At 41.9% G+C, this 12,635-nt stretch overlaps 1 protein-coding gene across 1 annotated transcript in view; it reads left to right on the top strand.

Annotated features, from left to right (window-relative positions):
- Window positions 1–201: 201 nt before the first annotated feature.
- Window positions 202–12,635, top strand: part of LOC132393166 (male-specific lethal 3 homolog) — a 68,827-nt gene continuing 56,393 nt past the window's right edge. The window contains exon 1 of the mRNA XM_059968063.1: window positions 202–360. Coding sequence (XP_059824046.1) covers window positions 346–360 — 15 coding nt within the window. The 5' untranslated portion in view covers window positions 202–345. The remainder of the gene's footprint in view (window positions 361–12,635) is intronic.

The raw sequence follows: 12,635 nt of genomic DNA, 5'->3' as shown, positions 1-12,635 counted from the left end.
AACTTCTGGCTTGACAAACTTTCTCTCGCTCACCTCCAATGCCATAGATGAGATAGAAGAACAAACTGCTTTCGAAAGAGTTTGGAGAACTGAACTAACTGACTGGCTGCATACTCTGAGAAGATCACTGATTTATTGATAGTGGCAACAGGCCAATGCTAATGTTTGAGTTCTCCTTCCTTCATAATTGGAGGATCTGGGCCATCAGAGACTGGGAGTATGCAGTCTGTGTGTGGTATCACTGAGTGCCAGTGAGAAGAAACAGGGAGCTACAGGAGCTGGAGAGAGAATACCTTAAGGATAGAAGATATGTACTGTATGGGATTTACATTAATCTGACAAACCATGCATCATGCCAAAGTGAGTACTTCATCGGAGTTAACTTCACATTGTGTATGCCTGATGTGAAAATTGTGACTAATGCTGGCAAGTGCCCAGTTGAATTTCTGTGCCAATTTTAAACCGCTTGGAAAGGGACATTACCATATTTCACTCCAACTGAATTGTGCTTTCCAATCATGTTGTACTGAAATAAAAAACATTGTGTAATTAAATTACCAGGGCAGAGAGCTTCAGGGCAGAATTTTCAGAGATCAGGGTTAAAGCTGCTGAAAGAGTTGAATGATTAAACTTACGAGGAGCAACAGGCTGGAATTAGAGGAGTGCAAAGGACAGAGTTGCTGGACTAAAGTTAATGAGATAAGGGAATAGTAAAACCATGAAGGTATTTAAAAACATGGACGATAATTTAATTTGATTTTTAACACAGAAGTTTTTTGTAGCTAAATCAAATCTAAATTCAACAATGAGATTGTTAAATGTATTACCATGCAATTTGAAAAGTTAATTATCAGGAACTTCTGATTTTACATGATTTAACCTCAAGTTGACTTTAAATTTGAACCACAAAACGTATTTTGGCTAAATTTCAAAAGAGGGATTTGAAAACAGAGAAAGGTTTCACAACTAGACCGGGAGCTGCTAGGGATCATTGAGAAGGTGGATAATTTGAAGAACAGCCTGGGTCTGTCTGGGCTTTGGATGAATTCAAGCTTATGGAGGTCAGAAGGTGGGAGGCTGTTCAAGAGAACATTGAAGTCATAAGACAACAAAGGAAAAGATGAGGGTTTCAGCAGTTGAATAAATAGTTCAATAGTTTCATTTAATAGCGGAGAATGTATACAACATACAACCTGAAATTTTTGTTCTTTGCAGACATCCACAGAAACAGAAGAGATCCCCAAAGAATGAGTGACAGTAAAGATGCAAAACCCCAAAGCCCTCTACTCACCCCCCATGCACAAGCAGCAGTAAAACAGAAACCTTCACTGCCCCCCCAACTTAATTCAGTAAAAAAGCACCAGCACCCTTCACCCACCAAACAAGCAATAGCAAAACCCCTGGGAGAGACCATTACCTGCAGTACAACAAAAACTAATCGTTCACCCAACAATTCGACATTCCACAGGATCTCTCTCCCTAATAAAAGAACAAAGGTGTCACACAAGTGTTACACAGTGAGAAGGAGACTAACAAGCCAAAATAAAACACTCTCTGATTTACAATGCCTCGTCGCATTTATTTCTGACTTCTCCGACTCCAGAATTAGCAACAAACTCTCCTGCAGCAACGAGAGAGAGAGAAAAGTCTGCTAAGTACAGAGCCCTCTGACAACTGATCCACTGTTCCCGATACTCCTTTTTCTCCTGTGATGCTTCATCCAGTGGCAATGACATAGAATTGGCTCATCCACAGGGCTGCTAAGTCTTGGAACCCTGAAGGTACGTTTGACTCCTAGGCCATGTCCTTGGGATATCGAAAGTCGGCCTGTCGGTGAGCCCTGGGAGAGGGTCCCATCGCCGTAAAGAACCGTAAAGAGTCTAGCTGTAGGTCAGGGTCTTCAACAAAACCCCATCCACCTTGAAAAGGAAAAAGAGAGACACGAAAGGTAGAAATTAAGCTGTTACCACAGATGAGCTCAAAGAAGTCGTTGTCTAGTGCCATCATAGCTCTGCCCAATCGTAGGCAAAGCTTGATGACACAGTATCACTCCATGGCCATGGCAGTCCGTCTGCTATCCACAGTTAATCACAGGAAACTAGAATCAACAAATATTCAATGATATTGTCTCGTGTTTATCGTTCAGACTTACTTTACATATTTTAAAGCTGTTGTGATGTTGTGAGAAGAAGGATGGAGACACAAGCTAGTGCTTAATGGATGACCAAAACCCCAAGCCAGCAAAACCGAGCAGGAAATAAAAACCCGGTTTAGTAGAAGTGAGAACCAGTCCAATTATAGAGGGTTCAAAGTGAGGTAAAAAAGGAAATAAAGACTGAAGAGAGGGAATGAGGGAAGACTGAAAGCAAGTATAAAATGGAACTTAAAACATTCTAAAGGCCTGTAAACAGAAAAAGAATTGCAATAGAGATGGTGCAACGAGGAAAATTTACTTCTGGAGGTAGACAGTAGAGCTGAGATCTCAAATGAATATTCTACTACACAAGTCTTACTCAAGGAAGAAGGTATTGTTGGAATGTTAATAAAAGAGGGTGCAGTTGAAATTCAGTGCTGAGCTAAGAATTGGCAAAGAGGAAGAAATAGAAAGGTCAGCTACACTAAAAATGATGAAATTGTGATTGAACATGTATGTATGGATTTTCAAAAGACAAAGTAGTATATAATAAACTTGTCTCCAAGCCTGAATGTATAGAATAAAAGGTAATGGAACTGCAAGGATGGAAAGTTTGCTTTGGGACAGGAACCCATAGTAGGATTGAAATAGCCCTTTCCAGACAAGAATGGGGTGTACAGTGTAGTTCCTGAAAGTTTGCTACAATAAGTATTTCTTTTCTTAATGTTAACTAATTATTTGGGCTTGGATGTATTGGGCATAATAATGCCCAAATCCATAGATCACATAAAATCTGTCAGTATAGTGAACAATGGTGAGATTTCATGGATATAGTCAGATAAAATGTACTTTTATGGAAGATTAGGTATTTTATGTTGGGAGGAGAAATGAAAATGGGCAATATAAACTCAGAGCACAATCCTGGAAATGCTACTTAAACAGGGTCATCAATGGGTATAGGTAAAGAGTTTATTGAAAGTGGCAGGTTGAGTCGCAAAAGCAATTACAAATAGAGACACCAAGTACAAGATCAAGTAAGTCATGATGAACTATTTAAAATAAAACACTGGTCCATCTACATCACAAATGTTGTGCCCAGTTTTTGCTGCCACACTTTAAAGAAAATGTGGAAGTTTTGGAGATGGTGCAGGAAAAAATTTACCAAAATTATACTGGGGATGGGAGCCTTTGGCTATATGGAGAGTCAGGAAAATCAGTGGTAATTCTTGAGTATAAGGAGGTTGTAAAACGATCTGGTAGGCGTATTTAAAATCATAAAGCGTACAGACTGAGTCAATAACAGAAAATTGCTTCGACTGGTAAAGGGGTAATGAACTAGGGGCCATAGTGTAGGCAGGTGGGAGGAGGGGGGGTTGGGAGTGTTGAGAGAGACAATAGGTTACCAGGAACCAATGTGATGCAAAGATATTTATTTTTACACCATAGGTAGTCAGGATCTGGGAAGTTTGGCTGAGCAGGGGACGCTATTGTATTCAAAGGGGAGTTGGATAAATATTAGAAAGGAAGGAACTTGGTGGGCAAGAGAAGGAAAGGTGGTGGAACGAGCTCGGTTGCTCTTCCATAGAGCTAGTATGGACTTGATGGGTGTATAGCCTCTTTCTACGCTATAATCACTCTGCAATTCACTGCAATAACTGCTGCTTCCAAAGTTCAAGGGAAGTGTTCCCGTTCTGATCTGGCAGATTTCATGCTGAATGGTCAAAATCAGTAACATAAGTAAAACATGAGGAAATCTGCAGATGCTGGAAATTCAAACAACAACACACACAAAATGCTGGTGGAACACAGCAGGCCAGGCAGCATCTATAGGGAGAAGCGCTGTCGACATTTCGGGCCGAGACCCTTCATCAGGACTAACTGAAAGGAAAGATAGTAAGAGATTTGAAAGTAGTGGGGGGAGGGGGAAATGCGAAATGATAGGAGAAGACCAGAGGGGGTGGAATGAAGCTAAGAGCTGGAAAGGTGATTGGCGAAAGTGATACAGAGCTGGAGAAGGGAAAGGATCATGGGACAGGAGGCCTCAGGAGAAAGAAAGGGGGAGGGGGAGCACCAGAGGGAGATGGAGAACAGGCAAACAACCAAATATGTCAGGGATGGGGTAAGAAGGGGAGGAGGGGCATTACCAGAAGTTAGAGAAGTCAATGTTCATGCCATCAGGTTGGAAGCTACCCAGCCAGTATATAAGGTGTTGTTCCTCCAACCTGAGTTTGGATTCATTTTGACAATAGAGGAGGCCATGGATAGACATATCAGAATGGGAATGGGACATGGAATTAAAATGTGTGGCCACTGGGAGATCCTGCTTTTTCTGGTGGACTGAGCGTAGGTGTTCAGCGAAACGGTCTCCCAGTCTGCGTTGGGTCTCACCAATATATAAAAGGCCACACCAGGAGCACCGGACACAGTATACCACACCAGCCGACTCACAGGTGAAGTGTCACCTCACCTGGGAGGACTGTCTGGGGCCCTGAATGGTGATGAAGGAGAAAGTGTAAGGGCAGGTGTAGCACTTGTTCCGCTTACAAGGATAAGTGCCAGGAGGGAGATTGGTGGGAAGGGATGGAGGGGACGAGTGGACAAGGGAGTTGCATAGGGAGCGATCCCTGTGAAAAGCGGAAAGAGGGGCGGAGGGAAAAATGGTAGTGGGATCCTGTTGAAGGTGGCGGAAGTTACAGAGAATTATATGTTGGACCTGGAGGCTGGTGGGGTGGTAGGTGAGGACAAGGGAAACCCTATCCCGAGTGGCGGGTGGATGGGGTGAGGGCAGATGTGCGGGAAATGGGAGAGATGCACTTGAGAGCAGAGTTGATGGTGGACGAAGGGAAGCCCCTTTGTTTAAAAAAGGAAGACATCTCCTTCGTTCTGGAATGAAAAGCCTCATCCTGAGAGTAGATGCGGCAGAGATGGAGGAATTGTGAGAAGGGAATAGCATTTTTGCAAGAGACACGGTGGGAACAGGAATAGTCCAGGTAGCTGTGAGAGTCTGTAGGCTTATAGTAGATATCAGTAGATAGGCCATCTCCAGAGATGGAGACGAAAAGATCAAGAAAGGGAAGGGAGGTGTCGGAAATGGACCAGGTAAATTTGAGGGCAGGGTGAAAGTTGGAGGCAAAGTTAATGAAGTCGACGAGCTCAGCATGCGTGCAAGAGGCAGCGCCAATGCAGTCGTCGAAGTAGCGAAGGAAAAGAGGGGGATGGATACAGGTATAGCCTTGGAACATGGACTGTTCCACAAAGCCAACAAAAAGGCAGGCATAACTGGGACCCATACGGGTGCCCATGGCTACACCCTTGGTTTGGAGGAAGTGGGAGGAGCCAAAGGAGAAATTATTGAGAGTAAGGACTAATTCCGCTAGATGAAGGAGAGTGGTGGTAGAGGGGATTTGGTTAGGTCTGGAATCCAAAAAAAAATCCATAAGTAAAACTACGGTTTTGGCATACATGCAAATCAGTTATGCCAGACCGCTCGGCAGCTGTGAGGAACACAGATCAATAATGCCAACCAGTATTCCATCTGTAATTCCAAATTGCTTAATTAAAATTATCTAGTTGTTCAATTTTTTAAGAATTAAACTTCAATTAACTGAATAATTCAAATATTTTTAATGCTGAATGATCTGGAGCTATCAGAAGTAGTTTGTAAATATAATCAGTGCTGCTTCAATGAGTCCCAATTCATTTGCAATCAAACCGAACAATGCAAGCCACACAAGTAGCATTCAGCTTTACGAATGTCACAAATCCTTGTCAGAAACATAGCTCTGTTGCAGAAGCAGCACTTTGCTGAACCCAGTTTTATGATGTGTATACTGAATCACACCATGGGCCTGAAAGCACTGGGGCCAGATACGTTTGACTGAAATCACTGCCCTTTGTATTTCCATGCTGCTATTGTCCAGTAGCCCTCACATCAACGGTGATGAAATACTTTGAGAGGTTGGTCATGGCTAGAATCACCAGCTGTTTCAGGAAGGACCTGGACCTGCTACAGTTTGCCTGTTGTACAATAGGCCTACAGCAAACATGATCCCAGTGGCTCTCCACACAGCCTTGGATCACCTGGACAATCCAAATACCCTACGTCAGGATGCTGTTTATTGACTATAGCTCAGCATTTAACACCATCATTCCTACAGTCCTGATTGAAAAGCTCCAAAACTTTGGCCTCTGCACCTCCCTCTGCAAATGGATCCTTAACTTCCTAAGCAGTAGACCAGAACCTGTGCCGATTGGAAATAACATCTCCTCCTCACTGACAATTAACACTGGGATGTGTGCTTAGCCCACTGCTCTACTCTCTCTACACCCATGACTATGTGCTAGGCATAGCTTAAAAAGCATCTATAAATTTGCTGATGATACAACCGTCATTGGCAGAATTTCTGATGGTGACGATAGGGTGTACAAAGCAAGATGTACCAGTTAGTTGAGGGTACATCGCAGAAACAACCTTGTACTCAATGTCAGCAAGACTAGAGAGCTGATTGTGGACTTCAGAAAGCATATGAGGGATGAGAAGTGAAGAGAGTGAGCACTTTCAAGTTCCTGGCTGTCAAGATCTCTGAGGACCTAACTTGGACACAACATATTGATGTAGCTACAAAGAAGGCAAAACAGAGGCTGTATTTTATTAGAAGTTTGAAGAGAGTTGGTGTCAACTAAAACATTCTAAAACTTCTACAAGAGTACCATGCAGAGCATTCTTCACTGCTGGTATGTGGGGGTGGGGGTGTGAAAACGCATGTGGGGCTACTGCGCAAGATTGAGGTAAGTTGCAGAAACTTGTAAACTTAGTTTTTACAATCACCCAGGACATGCCCTCTTCTCGTTGTTACCATCAGGAAGGAGGCACACACTCAGCAATTCAGGAACAGCTTCTTCCCCTCTGCTATTCAATTCCGAAATGGACATTGAACCCATAAACACTACCTCACTACTTTTTTATTTGTTTTTTGCACTACTTATTTTAACTTAACAATTTAATAGACATACATATACTTAATGTAACTCAGTTTTTTCCCCTCTATATTTTATTTATCATGTATTTCATAGTACTGCTGCCATAAAGTTAACAAATTTCATGACATATACCGGTGATATTCAACCTGATTCTGATGTTGACCCACACCAGGTTTGGATGCAGAGGATTAATGTTGTTGGTCCAAAACTCATTTGCCATGTCTCTTAGGTGACCCAAGATTGGCAGCTGAAGTTTGACCTAGTTCATGTTGACTGCATTGGATTTAGTCAAACGCTAATTCAACTAAAGAAATACCAGGCAGGTACCTTGGCGTGTGCTGTAAGTAAGAAAACACAAATAAGTGCAAGGAAATTGAAGCACCAGTGGAGGATGATATGGACATTGAAGTGTATTCCCTCAAGCTAACATAAACGTTCAATAAGATACATGGAATGATTTCCATTGTTAACCAAGCAATACAATACTTGAGAAGAAATTTTCACAGAGATATGTTTACTGCACCGATTAGATTACACCTTAAGAAGACCCAGCAGATGAAGTTTCATGTGGGAAAGTGGGAGGTTAGAGGAATCAAGAGGTGGATTATTATCGAAATGGAGAGAGACTGCAAGTGAGTGAAGTTCAGAGGGATCTAGGTGTTCCAATGCATGAATCACAAAAAGTTAGCAGGTACGTCTAACAAGTAGTTAAAAATGGCATGTTGGCATTTTTTGTGAGAGGACTGGAGTTTAAGAATAGCAAGGCTTTGTAAAAATTGCATAGGGTGTTCAGCTGCCTCTGATACTACTCTGCCCTTTGTTTAAGAAAAAGTCGCATTGTAGGGAGTTTGAAGGAGATTTATGATGCTTATTCCTGGGATGAGCACATTGTCTTATCAACAGAGGCTGGACAGCTTGGCTTTATATATCTTGGAGTTTAGAGAAATGAGGGGTGACCTTACTTAAACAAATAAGATCTTAAGGTGGCTAACAGAGTAGATTTAGTAGGAGGAGAATCACATACAAGGGGACGTAGATACAAAATAAGAGGATGGTTAATTAAATCCTCTCAAAGAGTAGTGGAAACTCTGGAATCCAAAACTAGATCATTAGATATACTTAAAGTGGAAACAGATAAATATTGGAAAAATTGAGGAGCTACAGGAATGGCAAATTGGCACAGAGTAGGAGCTGAGGCTGGTATAGACCTGCCATGATCATATTGATTTTTTAAATTTAAAAATTGACTTTATTCATAATAAAAAAAACTAAACAATAGAAACAGTGCGAAACTTTTACATTCGAGGTCATTAATATTCAGTGCTGTTAGCTTAATCTTTAAAGAACTACCATGTCCTGGACATTCCCGTGGGTCCCAAGAGTGAAACACGCCCTAATTGTTTGAGGAGTTTCATCACAGACTCAACCCCTCCATGTGCAATAGTGGAAAGAGCCTATAACCTTGCAGCTGGACTATGCTCGGCAACGTGATTCCTTCACAGACGTGCCACTGTGCTGGGAGCTCAACGAGTTTTGAGCAGACCAAAGTGTGTCTTTCACTGAGCTGGTGATCTTGTAGCAGCATTTGGTGTCTCTCTGTGACTCTGGGAACAGCTTGTAGATTGGAGTTGTGTGTTGTGCAGCTGCTGGGAATGAACTGAGACGAGGACCTAGAACCTTCCTCCACACTGTCTTAGCAAATCCACAATCTGCAAAGAGGCCGGTGACTGTCCCTTCCCTACCACAGCTGTCTTGAGGGCAGCATGCATTAGGGATGATATGGAGGAATCTGACCACGTGGCACCTCTCACTGCCAACCATTGAAGTCTTTGTGCTTGTTGGTGGGTTCCAGCGATGACATGATTTAGGCAGTTTGCTCAGGTATGTACTCCCTGTCGTGCAGAGTCTGCAGTATGTACTGTGCCAACCATTGCCTGATGAACTTGTGGTCAAAGGTGTTTTCTTGGAAGAAATCTTCTTGGCTGGACAGGCTTGAGGCAGCTGCTGGCCTACTCCTGCTGCTGCTTTCTGTGTTTTTGTGATAGGACTGGTCACGTTTTGGGAAAGGTGAGGTTCCAAGCTGAGACTGGTTATTTTTGGAACAGATGTGGCCAGGTGAAGATTTGATTGAGCTTTTTAAAATTATCCAGGGCCTAAATAAATAGGGTGCACATGAGTTGCCAAAAAATAGAAGGGAGAATTTTAAATTAAGTGAAGGATTGGGTACGAGGTGAGGATTTTCTTTTCATCCAGATGATGGAGGGATCAGGAATTCAGGACCTGAATGGGTGAAGCCAGCAGAAACTCCCTTCACAACAATATAGTTCGTTATGTACTAGAAAGGGGAGACCTGCAGGACTATTGACTTCATGGTGGAAACTGAGGTTAGAGTGAGTAGATTTGTTATCAAGTGCTACTGACCTCCTTGCATTGTAAATTTCTTATCATTCCAAATTGTCAGTTATAGGACCCAGAATCTCCCCTGCAGTAGGAACAATAACACTTTGACCATCTCTATTCATGCACAGATTGGAGGATGCACCTCTTTGTGTTTCACTCTACAGATTCCTAATGAAGGTTCTCCTCACTCCTCCGATTCAGAACTTATTATCATGGCTACAGGCAGAAAATATGCGCTTGTTCAGTTCAACTTCAATCAGCACTGTTTCGAGTTAGTAGGAACTACTGAGTTATCAGTTGGTTCGTTCCATTTTGCCTCTGATGTCAATAGCACAATGCTAGCCCATCTGAGTGAATGGCAGGACACTGATTCTCAATGCATTTGTAACTAACAAAAAATAAACCTTTCAAACTGGGCAGAGAAAGGGTGGCTTAGTGATGGGACAGCCCTTTTTGCTGTCTGACAGTAATTGACTGGCAGAATAAGTTTGTACATGTTGCACTATGATCTCAGTTTACCTTCCCCAACCTGATTTAGGACACATGCTACTGATTCTCGGAACCTCCCTACACAATCAGGTTCAGCCAGATTGTCTACAACCTTGCTCTTCCTGTTGATCCTACACACTAACCATGCTCCAGCTGAAGCAAGTCTGGCTCACTTATCATCCGTAGTATTAGTCATAACGTTATAGAGTTTTACAGCATGGAACTCAACTTGTTCATGGCAACTGGGATGCCCATTCAAGCTAATTCTATTTGCCTGCATTTGGTTCACAACCCTCTGAAGTTTAAAGTCTAAACCTTCCCTATGTGTGTACCTGTCCAGTGTTTGTTAAATATTGGTAGTTTAACAGTCTCAACCACTTCCTAAGACAACTCGTTCCATGTATGCACAATCCTCTGAGTGACCTCAGGATCCCTTTAAATCTTTTCTCTCTCACCTTAAACCTTTGCCTTTTAGTTTCTGACTCCCTTTCTCTGGGAAAATCACTGCATGCAATCACCTTATCTATGCTGCTCCTAATTTTAACACCTATAGAAGGTTACCCTGCATTCTCCTGAGCTCCAAGGAATGAGATCCGAGTCTGCCAGACCTCGCCCTATAACTCAGGCCCTCGAGTCCTAGCAACATTCTCATGAATCCTCTTAGCACACTTTCCAAATTAGTGACGTCTTTCCAATGAAGGGTAACCAAAACTGTACACACTACTCCAGGTACAGTCTCACCAAGGTCTTGTACAACTTGCAATAATGTCCCAACTCCTAACTCATTGCCCCAACTGATAAAGACCAGCATGCCAAAAGCTTTCATCACCACCCTGTCTAGCTGTGATTCCTCTTTCAGGGCTCCATGCCCTTGTACTTCTATTTCCATCTGTTACACTACACACCCTGGGGCCCTGCCGTTAACTGTGAATATCCTACCATGGTTTGATTTTCCAAAATGCAATGCCTCACACTTATCTGAATTGGCCACCATTAACCATTGCTCTGCCCACTTACCTACTGTGACTGATAAAAATCTCCCTGTAAGTTTTGACAACCTTTTTCGGTGTCTACAATACCATTTATTTTAGCTTCATTTGAAGGCTTATTAACCATGTATTGTACATTTTCATCTAAAGTGTTTATATGTGATGAACAAGAATGAGCTCAAGTCACAGGCCTCCAGTCTGAAAAAGATCCTGTAACCATCACTCTCTGCCTCCTACTCTATTAAATCTTCCAGACTAGCCTTTCATGCAGGACTTTGTCAAAGGACTTCCTAAAATCCATATAGATTAAGTCCACCTCCCTGTCTCTCATAATCCCCTCCAGTAACTTGCATACCTCTGATGTCAAGATCACTACATGTAGACTTCTGACTTGTCTTTGTTGTCCTCCTTAAGTAACAGTCCAACATTAGCTCCCCTGCAGTCTTTCGGAGCAGGATCTATGACTAAAGATGATGCAAACATCTTTGTGAAGCTGCAAGAACTTCTGCTCCAAATCTCCTATAATATTAATCTTGTATCTGTATGTTCTACTTATATTACAAAACTACTGGAAACTGTTAACTTCTTTTGGTTGTACCTGTTGGATCCTGATGCTTTTATGATCCAAAGGTCCTTCAGAAGTCAAAAATGAAGCATGAAACTTATTGCTTATGACTGTTTTATTTAGTACAAAATCAAAGAAGAAAGAAAGAAAGAGAGAGCGAGAGAGAGAGAGAGAGAGAGAGAGAGAGAGAGAGAGAGAGAGAGAGAGAGAGAGGAGAGAGAGAGAGAGAGAGAGAGAGAGAGAGAGAGTGAGAGAGAGAGAGGAGCCAAGAGAACAATGTAAAGACAAAAGCAGTCTTGGTTGAATCATACTCAGAAAAATTCCAATAATAATTAGCCTATAAAATAGCCAGATTCAAGTGACGTGATACCTGCTACAAGAACTAATCTTCTAGAAAAATATGGATGCAACTGTCCTGTAATAACTAAACAATTCACTGAGCAATGACATGTAGTAAGTACAGAATAAGCGATTATATAAGAATACAAGCAAGGGAAGTTAAACTATAAGGAAACTAACCAATCTACACCCTGGTCCGACATACCCAATCTAGTCATAAATTTAAGCAATTCCGTCATATTGTCTCTTCATTGACCTTGCAAAAAAAAAGCCCCACTGTTTAAATTTAAGAAATTCTCAAAACAATCATTGCTTCCTTCCTATTTTAGAAATTGTACTTGTTCAGTACTTCTGGCATTTCCATTGTTGATTGTTCATTTGGGTCATGTGTGCCTCAAACACTTTGTTCCTTCACTTTGTAAAAGGCTTTCAATTTTGTACTATCTTCTGCACTATTTCTTTAACTAAACTATCTAAGACATCTCAGTGTGCTGAAAGGTTCTTGTTTTAACATGAACCACAGCGAAGCAGTTCAATCATGTCGGTCTATTGTCTCAAGTTAAAGGACAATGAAGATAAAACTGAAATACTTTTGGATGGTCCCAAAGCCTAAAGAGATAAACTTCTTGATAAACTTGGGAACTTGGCTACCCTTGTAAAATCAGAAATAACAAGCCTGGATGCTATCCTGGATTCAGATTTGAATTTGAAATCCCCACATAAGGAAAGTGACCAGAGC

Source organism: Hypanus sabinus, chromosome 4 (genome assembly GCF_030144855.1).
Source record: "Hypanus sabinus isolate sHypSab1 chromosome 4, sHypSab1.hap1, whole genome shotgun sequence".
In the NCBI taxonomy this organism is placed as follows: Eukaryota; Metazoa; Chordata; class Chondrichthyes; order Myliobatiformes; family Dasyatidae; genus Hypanus; species Hypanus sabinus.
Note: the sequence above shows the minus strand (reverse complement) of the source record. Positions and strands in the feature narration are given on the sequence as shown.